Source organism: Channa argus, chromosome 1, assembly GCF_033026475.1.
Source record: "Channa argus isolate prfri chromosome 1, Channa argus male v1.0, whole genome shotgun sequence".
NCBI classification, from domain to species: Eukaryota; Metazoa; Chordata; class Actinopteri; order Anabantiformes; family Channidae; genus Channa; species Channa argus.
This window is the reverse complement of record NC_090197.1, coordinates 36,532,123-36,547,429: the sequence shown is the minus strand read 5'-3', so window position 1 is coordinate 36,547,429 and position 15,307 is coordinate 36,532,123. Positions and strand designations below refer to the sequence as shown.

At 41.5% G+C, this 15,307-nt stretch overlaps 1 protein-coding gene across 5 annotated transcripts in view; it reads right to left on the bottom strand.

The window, feature by feature from the left end:
- The window catches only part of LOC137133369 (protein bicaudal C homolog 1-like), a 57,292-nt gene that overhangs the window by 8,366 nt on the left and 33,619 nt on the right, over positions 1–15,307 (bottom strand). For 3 of the 5 annotated variants that reach the window (XR_010915233.1, XM_067516913.1, XM_067516931.1), the window contains exons 7-18: positions 12,598–12,780; positions 9,255–9,506; positions 7,578–7,709; positions 5,517–5,721; positions 3,675–3,836; positions 3,391–3,578; positions 3,134–3,266; positions 1,764–1,920; positions 1,182–1,341; positions 1,062–1,101; positions 489–643; positions 150–312 (exon numbers count right to left, since the gene is read on the bottom strand). Coding sequence is in view for 4 of the 5 variants with exons in the window: in XM_067516913.1 (XP_067373014.1) it covers positions 150–312; positions 489–643; positions 1,062–1,101; positions 1,182–1,341; positions 1,764–1,920; positions 3,134–3,266; positions 3,391–3,578; positions 3,675–3,836; positions 5,517–5,721; positions 7,578–7,709; positions 9,255–9,506; positions 12,598–12,780 (1,930 nt within the window). In the remaining variant the exon portion in view is untranslated. The remainder of the gene's footprint in view (positions 1–149; positions 313–488; positions 644–1,061; positions 1,102–1,181; positions 1,342–1,763; positions 1,921–3,133; positions 3,267–3,390; positions 3,579–3,674; positions 3,837–5,516; positions 5,722–7,577; positions 7,710–9,254; positions 9,507–12,597; positions 12,781–15,307) is intronic. The other 2 variants (XM_067516922.1, XM_067516943.1) reach the window with 1 other exon arrangement.

The window sequence follows — 15,307 nt, the reverse complement described above, 5'->3', positions numbered from 1 at the left end:
CTAAAGCAAACAGCAGGAACGCCACAGGTTTTTCACAATAATCTATTCATTCTCTCCTAACAAGTGAGGTACAATTAATTAGTTTTGTTGTTGTACTTGAGATATGCACAGTTTGCTAAAAGGAGAAAGTGAAAAGATGCCCAACGGACCAGATTTGTTCTGTTTCCTCTTGGGGCTGCTGACAGCAGAGGGAAACTCTGTGTGGCTCCCCAGCCCATTTCCGGTGCCGTTTCTCTCCCGCCAGTTGTCCGAGTCACTGCCATTCCCAACTCCTTCCCGGCTGCCGGAACGAGACAAGGACAGCGGCGAACCCTGGAAGGATAACGGCAACATTCAAAAAGGTGCTCTGAAGTAGCATTCTGCATGTCAATATAGAGCCCAGCATTATCTGCATTATGTATTAGCAGAATGAAGAACAACAGAATGGTGGCAATTACTAAAAATGGTAAACTTAAGATTAACAAAGAGTGAGGCCTAGTATGTCTGACCTCATAGGTGGTGGTCATGCTGGGCTTGTATGAAACATGATTGGCTCGCCGCAACTCCTTGATGGTTTCAGCCGGCATAGACTTTGAGAAGCCCAGACCACTCCAAGTGTTGGTTGGGGTTCGTACCTCAGTCACCACAGGCTTCTTTAACATAGCTGTGTGAGTACAGACATACAGTGATGCACACATACAGTACATCTATAAGAGAGACACATGTTCCACTAAATAATTTGAAAGTCTGATCAAATTAATTTTAGACAGAGTACATGCATATAGTGCATGCTATTTATAAACATGCACTGTTTTCTACACATTTGTGCAATTTTTTTTCTTCCATTTGAAGTTTAGGAATTGAAAATATAGAACAGAACAGTGCTTGAATTTGATCTAAAGATAAAATGCAAGATTCACTAAAATTTCACAAAAGGGAAATTCAGCCCCATTTCAATTATACTTCTTCAGGAGACACATAACTGTTGATTAACTTACAGTCTGTATTTACACTAGGCTAAATTACATCCTGGCACTACTAATGAAACGGTAGTATGTTATCAGACTCAAATGCCAACCTACCTTTGGTTGCCAATAGCTTTTTCTGTTCATAGTCAAATGCCTGAAAACACAGCAGACAGTTTTATTCCATTATTACTTAACACTGTGATAACAGTGTCTTTTGTGTGTTTGTGCGTGTACCTGCATGTTGGTGAAGGAGGACTGTGGTGCCAGCCTGATTCTCTCCCGCTCATTCTGCTGTGCTGCCCTCTCCGCCGCCCTCTCGCTCCCTGGTGCCCTCTTATCTGCCACAGGGCTGTCGGATGAGCTGGACTCGGTGTCCGACAGAAGACAGTCAGAACTGTGGAGATTATACAGAATTACAACATCAGATACAAAGAGTACAGAGCCACAAGGCGTTGCATAACTTCTCCTCCATCGTATCTTTTCCTCAGATAATCAGAGGCTGTAAATGTTCCAGGCTCAAATTAGGTTTGACTACAGACAAGTTGAGATACGGCACTAATATCTAAACAAAAAATGTACACATCAAAATATGCATCTATGTAACTTTCATTACACTTATTTAGTTTTGCACAAAATTAATTTACAGGCTTTATGCCAACTTTTGATTACAATAAATGCAATTTCATCTTCATTCTGTGGCCTGTGTCTAAATGGATTAGCAGAGGACTGGTAAACTGTAACAGCACAAACTGTAGATTATTGTGAAAAGAAACATTAACCAGAGAAGCTGTAAATGATCTCTGGGTCCCAACATACTGCAGATGGGAGTTCTTGGTGCCCTGCAGGAGCTCCACAGCCTGTCGCTTCCCTGATGACGTCTTACATGAAGCCAGCATCTGTTTAAGCTCGCTCCCGTTGGCTGAATGAGAGGGGCTTCGTGGCATGCCCACTTCCACAAACGTGTCAGAGCCTTCTAGAAAGAAAGACAAAAAAAAAAACTGAACTATACTTTTTACCCTTTTCTAGCTGACCAGTCACATTTCATATACAGTAACGGTTTAATTTCTGTCAATCACCGTCTGTTGTCCACAGCGACCAGATCACTTAGTGTAAAGGAGTGTGGGTTAGCTGCTAGGCATACGTGTGTGCTTGCATTAAAGTGTGACAAGTCTCAGTTGGATCCTGGGTTAATCACCAGCAGCTGCAATAGTGGTTTTCAACTGCTATTCTACTTCAAGCCTGACAAGAACCTTCTGTGTAACAGGATGTGCTTGTGTGTATGCACTGTATGTATATGTATAATTAAGAATACATGAAGGTGTATAGCATACTGCAAAACCTAAAATAATATGATGTCAGTCAGTCTAATGAAGCTCTCTGGGGATTAATGTTTGTACTCCCTCATTCCACAATGCAGAGTCAAGTCGAACTAGACGAGCCAGTCCAAACATTCTGGGACACGGGAGGAGGGAAGAGAGGGAGAGGAAACCTTACTGGGATGTACCGCAATGGGAAAGGACCACCTCAGAAAACAGCGTCGGGAAAAACGAGACGCGTGAGAGTGAAGATTTGAGGAAAAAAACCGCAAGTGTAAGGCACAAAAAAAAATAGGGCCTTTCTGAACCGCTTGGAGAGCAGCAGTTAATCTGTCTTCATTCCAACACAATTAATGTATTTACAGTGAGTATGAGGTTAGGAGGTTAGTATAGAAAAGCAGAAAAACGTTCATTCAAGGAACTTCCCTCAAAGTGGGTTTAAGGGTTACATAAATCTCAAGCGCAAAAGCTCAAATTGGACATTTATGTTACGTCTCCAAGGCTGAGATCCAGCAGAGTCAAAAATGTAAACAGCTGAAATTTTTTTGTCTATCCAAAGTAATAATCGCACATATATCACAAGATTTTAAGAGTGTCTTAATATTACAAGCTCACATGACTCCGGGTGTAACTAAACCTTTAAAGCCTACTTAAATGTTGGATGATATATTATTTATACACAGACACACTAAAAAGTTTCTTGAGAATCACATGGGGATATATCATAATATTATATCAATTATTATTGTTTAACAGGCTCTCACTAAGTAAAGTATAAATTATATATGATAGGTATGATGAGAAGGTGCTCAAGCCTGAAAGTTTGAACAGAAATAGAGTTGGCTGGTGTAGTTTACTAAAGAGGAATACCTTCATCCTGGCTGGACTTGCTGGACAACGGCTCAGATGGGTTGTGTCCACTGGCCTCCTGGACGGAGTCACATGTGGCTGAACTCAAAACTGGTTCTGCAGTTGCCATCCTTCCATAGACTGAGCCAGGATGCTATACGCATATTATGCACGTACGTACACACACACACACACACACACGTATTAATTCCAAGTCATTCCTAATGACATTTAATGTGAAATTAATGTATATAATAGAGGGCACAAACAAATGAAACCTTGACATGTCCATTAAGAGTGCAGGGGCCTTTGGTGCAATCAGGGACCCCGTTGGGTTGCTTGTCTATGGGAGCAAGTCCAGGCGGTGGGGACGGTGTACTCTGTGTGTAACCATGTACGCTTGACAGCAGGATGCTACTCAGGGTGGCCTGTGTAGCAGGGTGCAGCATCAGCGGAGATGAGAAACCTGAAACAAACGGGAACATTTGAACAAATGCAAGGGGACCAGTTTAACCAAATACCTGTACAACAAAAACAGATAACAACATTATTGTGTATGAACCTTGAGTGCTGGTGAGTGAACTGGGCCAGAGTGAGGGGGACGGTGTGGGGGTGCTGGGGCTTGGGGTCTGCAGTGGGCTCATGGATGAGTTTAAGCTGTTGAGGACGGCATTTGGGGCACCAGAGTTCGTGAGGGAGTGGGGTGCCGTCGCCCCCAGGAAACCTGAGGAGAACAGAAAGGAATGGGGTAAAAAAGCAGAAAGCAGGACGTGAATAGATCAGCGGTGGTCCTGTCAAAGTGCACAGACATTTTTCAAAACTAATCACACGTTACACTAAGGCCCCTAGAAAATAATCTTGGTCTTCCAGCTATTTAACTGGAATTCTGACACACTGCCATGAACTAGACTGCAAATGAGAGGATGGATTTCTTCAAGTTCTACAAGGTCATGGATGCAAAAGTACATCTCGTGTGTCCTCATACCCAATAAAACCATGTTATTGAGAGCATCAACAATGTGGTGCTTGATGTCTTTACCCAAATACAGTGTATGAAAACAGAGAGAAGCAGGTTTGTGGCTTTAACAAGGGGATAGTTTGGCTCCAGGAATAAGGCCAGGGAATTTTCTGGCACACTGGACTGTAATCTGAGAAAGAGAAGCATGTAGCAATTACTAAAGGCAAGGATGTGGCCATCCACAGCTTCACCTCCAGGGCCCCTGGGTTTAAACAAGACAACAAGAAAGCATTTCTACTGCACTGGGATTTCATGGCACATTGTTTTGTGTGACTCGTTTTTGAAATGTTGCGGGTCCTAACCCGCCGGCCTGCTGTGGCCTTTCTGCACAGCCTCTGTCTGTCCCTGGGCATGTGTGTTTCCCCCCCATGGTCCAAAGATGTGCATGTTCGATTAAATCTCTCAGACAGATTTACCAAAGACAAAAAATAAGAATCTCCAAATTAACATTTTCATGTTAAAAAAATAAATACAAGTTAATTGAATGTGTGCCTGTGGTTAGCTTTTCATAACCTAAAATTACATTATAGTAATATTTAGAATTATCTACTGACAACATGTGCTTCAAGAAAGACCTTCCCCTGTTATTCCACTATCTGCCTTACCCACTGCCTGTGGTGTCATTTCCATGCTTCTTTTGGATAAAAAAAACAAAAAACAAAAACCTAACAAATACAAGCTAAAAGCAGACAATTGGTGCTAAATATCTATCATGTAGTATTATATTAGTATTATTATTATTAAAAAAATACAAAATTAAATAAATCTTTCAGATCTTTCCCATGATGAACCCTGTGCTTCCATCTCGAGGTCGGCAAAGTAGACAAACACGCTCCTCCACAATTATAACTGTTCCTTATCTGATGATTCATACACTTGTGATTCATTCAAAGTCACAGAATAATGAATTCGTATGGAGGGTATTTTCTGACAGTGGGCTGATTAAAGATTTGTACATGTAGGACTTGGCATGAAATTCCTACCTACATAGTTAGGTCAGTGCTGTAGACAAACAACTCATATTGTAAAACACAAAGAAGAACCATGACTCACTGTCCATGATTGATGTGAATGTTGAAAGGATATTAGGATTTTATTTTAAAATTAGCTGTACTCAGTAATTCAGTAAACCAGGTGATAACAGGCTTTGACAACCTGTACTTTTTCAGTGGTTGTGCCGCCCAGACAGAATACTCTTTTGCGGCTGTGTTACGGGTGCAGAGGCAAATGACATTGATGTATGAGGACATTAGTTTGTCTGCAAAGACATCTCTAATACATTTTGTGCAGGGAAAGAGGGCTTGTGCCTTATTTTCCCCTCACCAATTTATCTTTTACCCATCATAGAAAAAGTAAGTTTCTTAAAAAGTTAGACTGTGTCATTACCCAAGTTGCTTAGCCCCAGGCCAGCTGAGGCCAAGATTTCCAGGCCAACAGGACAGATGAGAGATGTGGATGGGCCATTGGTAGCGGGATTTAAAGCCACAGAGGATGAAGAGGATGACACTCCGTTGCTCTCCAGGCCTAAGAGGAATTTTCTCGCTTCGTACATGTTCACTGCATTCCTCTCCACGCTCTTGACTATTACAGACTAAGAGACATTAATAGAGAAAGCAGAGATTATGAGGTGAGGTGAGGTGGAAAAGGAGTTAAAGGAAAATGGGAAGAAGGCAATAGAGCACAGAAGAGATGGAAAATGGGAGTTGGGGGGATGATGAGAAGAAAACCGCAGGGTAGAGAATGTTGGCACCAGAAATAGGGAGAAAAAAGGAGGATAGGGAGGATACAAACAAAGTGGAGGAGGAAAATGGAATCAAGGCTAGATTAGAAGGATAAACATTAAGGTTGTGTGGGAGAGCGGAGGCGACATGGGAGCAAAGTTTGAAAGAAAGCATACTTTAATTTATTGCCTAACATAGGCTGCATACTTTGTGAAGCTCACCGATATGAGTGAAGTTACTCAATAACTACTGTACAATGAGGCACAACAGAAATCATTTTAAGTATTAGATAAATTACATCTACATTTTCCACATGAGCAGAATCTCTGCCCTTCATCAATAAACATGAGCACAAATCAGGTCCTGGCTCTTTATGTTTTGGCAGAACTGAGTTTTTTAAAAACTGGATTTAAATCATGATCAATCTCTGACACACACACACTATTTTTTGGGTCTGCAAAACTGCTGGGAGCGCAGGGCTACAGAATGCGTTTGGATGGCACTTTGGATTACGGCTGTCACCTTGTTTAAGTGAAGGGTTCTTAAGAGGATCTGGGCTGGGTTAGTGTTTACACTGGCACCTCTACACCACTCCCCATGGTCCTGTCTGGTTTGGGCACTGGGCCCTGGCTCAGGGTGGGACGTGGGCATCTCAAAGAGACAGCAATGGGCCAAGTGGTAAAATATGTGGCAGTAGACCATAAGGAACATTAGAGGTTGCCTTGGAAAACAACACAGGTGCACCAATGACAGCAAGAGGCTGCAGATCATGATATACTTAAAAAAAACAAAAACAATCAGCATGCTATATTTACTATAGCAGGACATTACTTTTACCAAGAATACACACAAATCCAGCCGGCTAATTTTAATTGGAATAGGTGACGCACGATAATAGAGAGAGTAAGTGTTCCCATCCATCCGGTGAAACGTGTGTGGCAGGCAGTGGAGAGAGAACTGACTGATTCCCCACTGTGGCAGATGCCAAAACTCTGCTCAGGGTTGGTATGGCATAACTCCCCATGGTAGGTTTCAGTATTTTCCTTTCAAATTTCATCAAATAGTGTTGAAATGTGACATGGAAATATGTAATTTATTTCAACATCATGCTGTGATATTTGACAAAGAGTAATGCTCCAATGGAACACTGTCTTATTTGTTTCTCGGTAGCCTAGGTTTCTCCTGTGCCTGACACAGATTTAAACCGTTAAGACATCATGTTTTCCTCAGGTGTTAGGAAGTGTTACCTTCTAAACTTTAAGGTGTTGTGCACATTTAGGTTTAGCGGGGATTCATTACATTAACGTCATTAAAACTGAGTGACAAGTGTCAGCTCAGGCTGCAAATTGTACACAAATTAGTACATCATATTCTTTTCTTAAGCATTTTCAGAATCATTAAAAATCTGAACTATGATCCTAAGATCGCATATTTTTACTTGAGCTAACTAAGGGTTTCTCTGTGAGGCTGTACGATGCTTTGAGTTAAAAGCTAACAGCATACAGTGACAACACTAATTTACTGGAGTCATGACTACCTCCTAACACCTGCTGACTACAAATAAAGGAATTTAATTAGCATTTTGTGCCATTTTGCGTGAATATATGATTGAGGTTTGTACCAAACCACAGTGATCTGACCAAAAGATCTTCTGAGTCATCCTGCTAGCAGGCTAAATATCTTCTAAAACGCTGCATGCTGTGCAGGTTTAGGCCTGGTGACGTACCTTGCTGGGCTGTTTTGGCTTTGGTTTGATACTGATGAAAACATCCATCTGTTCCATTAGGGCTGTAATACACTGGGGCTCCACCTCAATGTCCTCTTTTATGTCAAACATTAATACCAGAGGCAAGCAGCCCTGCAGAGAACAAAAGTATATCAAAAACACACTCATGTTTTCTTATGTCAGCTACAGACTAATACATTGCAGTGCTAGTACTGTATCCTATAACACAAAACAGTAGTAGATTTTCCTTTTACACTGCACCCTTCGCAGAGCGACATGTTAGACATACCAATAAATACAAGATTCACTGCTGGATCCGTCTACCACTGTACTTGGGAAAGTCCAACAAGATCAATCTGTTCTGCATGATTACCACCACAAGTCCCACGGACATCTTTATTTTGGGTCAAGTGCTGGACAGCACTCCCAGTGTGAGTGGGTGTAATTAGCAGCAGAGTATAGGCCCAGACTGGCTCTGACAGGGCCTAAGATTGGAGCTGTAATCTGCAGTCTGGCTGAAAGACGCCAAATCACACAGTACACTACTGCGGGCACGACATCTCTCCCACTCCTGTATGTTCACTCTGGACTTCTACTTTCAGAGAGAGTCCTCCACTCCTCTTTATCCTTTTCCTCTTCCTTCACACCCTCCTCTCACATCCCTTACTTTCGATGAATCTCCTCTACCCTGTAACTCTTCCTTCATAAGTCAGCTGTTTTTCACTTTTCAGATCAACCAGATGGTGAGAGGCTCCTCCTTGTGTGGAGTGTTTCCAGACCAAGAGACAGTAATGTTTGGACGCTGCAACAACTTTGGCATATCCTAAGTGTCTCTGGGCCAATTGGAAGCCTGCAGACAAAGAGCAGGCACCTCTGGCAGAGTTACTGCCCCACATTATGGATCTCCAAAACAGGAAGCCAAAGATGTTTACGGCTAAGATGCACCAGCTCAGCAGAAGCCCTAAGCCAATAGTAATTAGACATTGTTTTACACATTTTTGAAACAAAGTACTGATTATATTGCTAAGCAATTCAGAAAAGGGTAGCAACAGCGGTCGTGGGCAACAAGACAAGAATGACCACCGAGCATTTTTAACCCAGAGAAATTTAAATGTGAGGCGCTTCCTCTTCGTCCAAAACACTAATGCTTAAGTGCTGACCTCGGAATTACAAATTCCAATCCACCACAATTTACTGTGCATGGAAGCCAAACCCTTACTTAACACTAATAAGGATAATCTATATACACGACATTAAGAATTCAAGCCAAGCTGATGCAAATGTGTGTGTCCATTTTGCATGCAGGTATGTAGCAGCAATAAATCACACACGCTAAGTCTGAGTCGGCTACAGCTCGTCGTAAACCGAAATGGACATTTCAGCAGCGTAAGAAAAGCCAAGTAAATCTCACTCGTGGGTCTTCAAAACCCCCAAATGCAATCATGGTTTGTGTCATGAACTCCATCTCAAAACCCACGCATCATTCACAAATACCATGATGATGCTAGTGAGACAGTGACATCCATAATGGATTCCACACAGCATGTGAAATCTGTATATGTAAGGAGTATGTTACAAATACCATCACTTAACCACAAAAACAAAGCTCAGCCCTTTAAAGCAATCTTTTTAACCAGAGAATGTTAATAAAGACCACGCATGCACACGCGCACACACCATAAGGTACTGTCGTGCCAGACAGACTGATTCAATGGTGCCCTGAATATAGACTGTGGATTTCTTCTGGGGGCTGTTGGGGTCAGGGAAGTGTATCTGGGCTCCTGTCCTCTGGGTGATGTGCTTAATGTTGCTGCCATTGCGGCCCTTCATAAAGAGGTGGTGCTGCGGTGCGATGTCCAGGTGGGTGGTGACTGAGATGGTGCTTGCCAAGCTTCCAGCCAGGTGCTCCAACAACAGAGCTGTACCCCTCTGCAGAGACAAGGATGAATTAAGAAAAAATTTTAAGAAATAATAAATATTCCTAATAAATTAAAAAAATGTATTTTGCCTTCCACTTTAAAACAAATAGCTTACAGTTACTTCACTTGCTTTTTTACAATTTACTGTGTAGAATGACGTCCTGTACGTGCAGGGAGTTTTCAGTGTCATGTAACAAAGGGAAAGGTCTCGGTGCTCACCTGAGAGTTCAGTTTAACCCATTATCGATTTGCAAAATAAACTATTCTTCCAACAGCTGTAATAATGAATTCCATTTCCAATAAAACTAAATGTGATGGACAGCTTAAAAAAAAACATTATTTGCATTATTATAAATTAAGACCTGATATATTAATTGTCTATTAGAAAGAAAATATATATAGCAATAGTTATTTCAGAGCAATATCCAGACTACTTTAAAAATATAATTAAAAGAGTTAAGGCATGTTCTCCATTTACCAAGTAAACTCCAGTATTTTTTATATAACCAATGGAAACTATAACATGTTCCACTGCATCTGCTGGCCAGTTGAACTGTCACATTCCTCACTTTTACGGCTGTGCCTGTGCTAGCCATCACTTGGCCTTGTAAAGTAAGTCATTTCCAGTGTTCAACGGGAATCCATACACTGCAGCCAGCATAAAACAACAATCCATGGCAGTTTTGGCAATACAATGCATCGTTTCAACGGTCTCACACCCCCACAAAATGTAACACACAGATTCATATAATCCTCTAGGCTTAATGTGGCATGGTTCCAAATTCTGACAGACCCCTCAGACCTACCACACTGTTCTTCAGCCTATTTCGATATATCCACATCTATCGTACAAGGGGCATGTATGTCCAAACCTAAATGGACAAGCATACATGAATAATTAAGTGCACATATGCCAAATGCAGCTGCTGGCAAACGGAAATGAGCTCTGCATTGTTTATAGCAGTGTAAAAAAAGTGAGTTGGTGGGTACGATTTGTTGGCAGAGCAGATGGGAAGACTCCTTGGCAGGCTTTAACTAGCCACGACTCCAATGCCAGTTCAGGAAGAGTGTGTGTGTGTGTGTGTGTGTGTGTGTGTAATGTGCAGTTTGTTTCTGGACATGCACAAGCTGCAAAGTGGAAAAACAGTAAGAAACTCCAAGACGATTTGAAATAAAAATGTAACCAGGACAACATGTTTTTTCGTGCTGGTACAGTACAGGGTTTAGTTAAGGAGCAGTGTACCCTCCCTTACCCCCCCCACCCCCAGTGGAGACCTGAACTAGAAGCTGTCCAATTGAAGTGACCAAACATCTCAAGTGTGGAACGCTGACCGTGTTGGTGGGTCCTTTCCTTGGTATGTGGCTCGCCAAGTGAGTGGGTGGAGACTTCGATACTAGCTCAAGTACTGTTACACTTCAAAGTGACTGACAAGCAGCACCTTGGTCAGGGTTCAATTAGATACTTCAGCATCAATCAGTTTAGTATCAGGACACTGGCAAACGGTCTTTAAGATCCCTGAGTGGTCTTCGCATTCCGTTTAATACCTCTAAAGCTGTGGCTTATGTGGAATGTAATCCACATGCAACAGTGGTAAAAATGTGTTAAATCTACAAAAAATTTTAACATATGACCTGATTGACAAAGCATTTAAGTAATTAATCAAACAAGGCTGCTAAACATTCACTGGCTCCAGCCTCTAAAACAGTGGTTCTCAAAATTTTTCTGTCATTCCCCAGTTTTTTTTTTTTTGTGGGGTGGGGGGTTTAAGCCCCATCTGTCCATCAAAACTGTACTGAAATAGGGCAGGTCTAAATTTTACATTTTTAAATCAATACCATCTAATACCAAGTTCAAAATATAGAAAAGAAGTGCAATTGTGTTAACATTTAGCTTTACTTTGTATACTTTACTTTCACAATCTCTTATTAAACCTCATTTAATTCAGGGCTGAGCTGCTTTGACTATAGCGCTTCCCTGTGAATAACACAGTGAGTCCATTGCGCATTAGGCCCGACCCTCTTCATTAGTGCCTGCAGCCCTTTATTTTTTCCTGCCATTGTTTTTGCGCCATCCGAGCAAAAGCCGACAGACTTTTCCTATTTCAGCTTCTGTTCTGTGAGGTAACTGTCAAAAATCATGACGAGCGCATCAGCTGTGGCTCCGGTTTGGACATTGCAAAACAGCAAATGCTCGCTCAGTGACATGAAAACGGACATGAACAAATATCATTAGTCATTATTGCTTTCAGTAGCCTTGTCCACTTGTAAAGAAAAACATGTCTGAGTCTTTCTATGAGTCGTTCTTGAAGATCAGCTGAAATGTCTCATTTACATCTTGCAACTGTGTAGGGTAGCTTTCAATTTTGCGGCAGTTGCCTCATCCAGCATAACTGACACCATCAACAGCAGCGGGAAGAATGAACTGCTCGTTTTTTTTTGCACTGGTTTTACTTTCCCTCCTGGTCCCCTAACTGATGTTTTAATTCACATGTATTAACGTTCCTATGTTCTGGGCCCCACCTGTCATGTCTTTATTCCCCACTAGTGGGGCGCGCCCCACTGTTTTAAAATGTGACTGTCAAAACATGTCACTTCAGGCTGTGGGGAAATATAACTGTACAATTACACAGTTTCCTGATTTTTCCCATTATTGATTGAAAAGATAATCTATAAAAAAAGAGATAATGACATTAAATATTAGTCACAGCCCTCTTTGAGACAGAGAAATTATGATTGTTGAAGTTGAACGGGTTGTGTATTAACCGTTGAGTTGGCAGTTCAAGCTCACGTTTCTCCAGCCTACACAAGTGTCCTCAGGCAATACACTGATGAATACACCTCAGATGTGCTCTGCTACCATCAGTGTGTGAATGGGGGATAACTTCAAGAACTTTGGTTATAAGTGCTATATTATTGCAGTCTATGAAGTATAACATATGCTGCATTTTATGGTGGTTGTATTTTGTAAAAGCTTTGTTAGTTTTTCTAAAATGTTTTTATGACTCAAACTCTGTAAAGATGTATGCATTTAGATTTTTGTGACCTCTCTTTATTTTCTACACGGCAGTTGTTAATTGGCCAAATTATGAGCTCCTCATCACCTTGACTGCGTTGGCGTTGTTCTGTGAGCCGCGAACCACGCCGGTGGCCCTGTAGAGCCGCGTTGGGGGCTTGAAGGAGACGGTGAGGTTGTAGGTCTGTGAGATGTGCTGCACAGTGGGGGAGCTGGGGTCAGTCTGCATGATGGCGGGAAGCTCAAAAGACAGCACAAGTGGGAGCAGCTCCTGCAATATGGAAGAACAGAAGGAGAGAGTAAGGAGGATTAAGACAGAAAATAGTAATATTTCTATGAACTTGGTGTAACAAATGCCATTATGGCTATGGGACTGCTACTCATAATATGACACAGTTTAAAGAATTGTTTTGCTATCACTGTTGCTGCAGGAAATTTGGGAAATTAAATAGTAAAAGTAGCATGATACAGACGATTTTATCAAACTGTCATTCAAACTGATTAAAACCATTTGGTAACATAGTGAAAACAAGTATTTCTTTACATAGCGCTGACATATGGGAGTTGATGCACAGACATAACACCCTTTCCTTTAGCAGAAGGTGATATAACATAGCATGTAAATCTGTCAACTCAAATGACTCCAAACTTGATCAAAATCGGGAGAACAATGGCAGAAATAAGAGACAGGTGAACTATCAATTGCTACACAGTTGTTCAAGCTATGGTTCAAATGATGGTTATTTAAGCTGAGATTTTGCAAAAACATCAGCAACGTATAAGCTGCTAAATCTCAACTGTGGAATTCATGTCACTGAATCAAACCACAGGAGCAGCAACACACGTCAGCTCTTGTCATTTATACTTGAGCAATCGCTCAAACCAAATAGATGCAGACAGGAAGAACTTGCTAATGCACATACACATACTTATGCATGAATGGGAGCAAAATCACACAGGCTCACACCCATACACCGACAGACTGCATGGAATGCGCGCGGGCACACACACACACAAACACATACACACACTCACAAAGAGGAGAATGAATACACTCTCACACATGCACAGACACACAGTGTTATCCAAATACTGACTCTTGGGCTGAGCGCCACTATGGTTTTAGCTGCCAGCGAAGGGCAAGCAGCATGAATTGCTCTGACCAAAGAAATGCATCCCTGATCAGTCCCATATGTGCTTGGCCTTACATTTATATCACATTTCAGCACTTGCTCTCCGCGGGTTCAAGAAATTTGGGTCAACACAGAGAAATGTAAGAGAGGACAAGCAGAACAGCAGGAGTCAGGGCTGAATGAAGAATAGACTGATTTTCATGGGCGAGCTGACTTCAGCTTTTTCTTCAAAGACGTCTACCTGGCACATATAAGTTTCAGATGTATTCAGCCTGAAAGTTCTGCTACAAAGCCTCAGTTCTCCCAACATAATGAAGAAAAATGAAAATTTTTCTAGGGTAAAGAAACTGGCCAGAGCTTTCACCACCTGCCTGTCACCTCCACCTCAGAGAGCTCCTAGGAACCCCCTGGGAATCCATCACCTTAACCACCGGTGTGTTACACACTCAAACACATCTCCACCAAAGAAGGCCTTAGAAATACAGTAGACCTCACAAATCCTCTATAGCGCATCTAAATGTTAAAGGGGTATTACGTAGCTCCCAGAAAAAGCACAGCTCAGCCACTTTTGGTTTCATGAGAGGCAGGGAAGGATGTGGTCTAAAGCCCACCCAGAACACTGTTTTGCATTGGCAATCTTGACAGGGGGTTGGGGGGGTGGAGTTAAGCTGATGATTTAAACTTTCTGTCTTGCCTTAACAGTGTAGTGCATCAAAATCACTCCTTTTTTCTCTTTTAAAACATTTAAAAAGGGATTGTTAACTTTTTTCCCAACGGTTTCATCAACATAATGCTGAAACTAGAATGCAGTGAAGATTTTTCTTGAAAAAAGGCAGATTTATTTTTCCTTAGTGCCAGGTTTGCTGAGCTGTCTGTCTATTCACTCAAAACACACACATTTATTTCATGGAATAAATGCATAAATGAATAGTTTGGCAAAATGCCAAACTATTCTTTTAAAAACAAATATGATGAAAGAACAACAAGACTATCTTTAGTAAAGCTGGCATTTAATAATGGCATGTGGTTTAGTTTTAAAATTAGAAAACATATTTTTGAATATACGGACACAAATGCCAGTGCGTGATTTTTAACACGCAAACTGTGGGTACTGTACTGCTGTATAATCTGTACTGCATTTGTTGACCAATTTCTGTCCATATATTTTAAATTGTACAAAAATACTCCAGTTGCTTCCAATTTCAATAATGTAGCTCATACAAAAGTAAAGTTCTGTGTGAGACCGTTTAGTTGTGAGTCAAGTATTTTCTGGAAGGTGAGAATCACAGTCTGGATCCACTGACAGAAGGCAAGCTGAGTGTGTCCAGTCAGATTAGTCCTTTTTTCCACCCTTAGCAAAAAAGTAGGTGAATTGGGTTGCAGCTTGCTGTGTATGAAAACAACCATTAAGCATGGAGAAGTACTGGTATGCATACAGTACTTGCTGACATTTGCCAAAACGCTGCACAAATATCCAGCATGACCTTCTCCTTTTCTCCCCGTCAAACACTTCAGTCATTTTCACATGCACACACCGCCTTAAGTTAGTTTTGGTCAGGCCATAGTGGGGGGAATGTGTGCACTGTAGACAAATCCTGCAGTGTTGAAATATAGCAAAAGTTCAGGGATGTAACAGTTCACACGAGCACAAAGGTCCTCCACCCA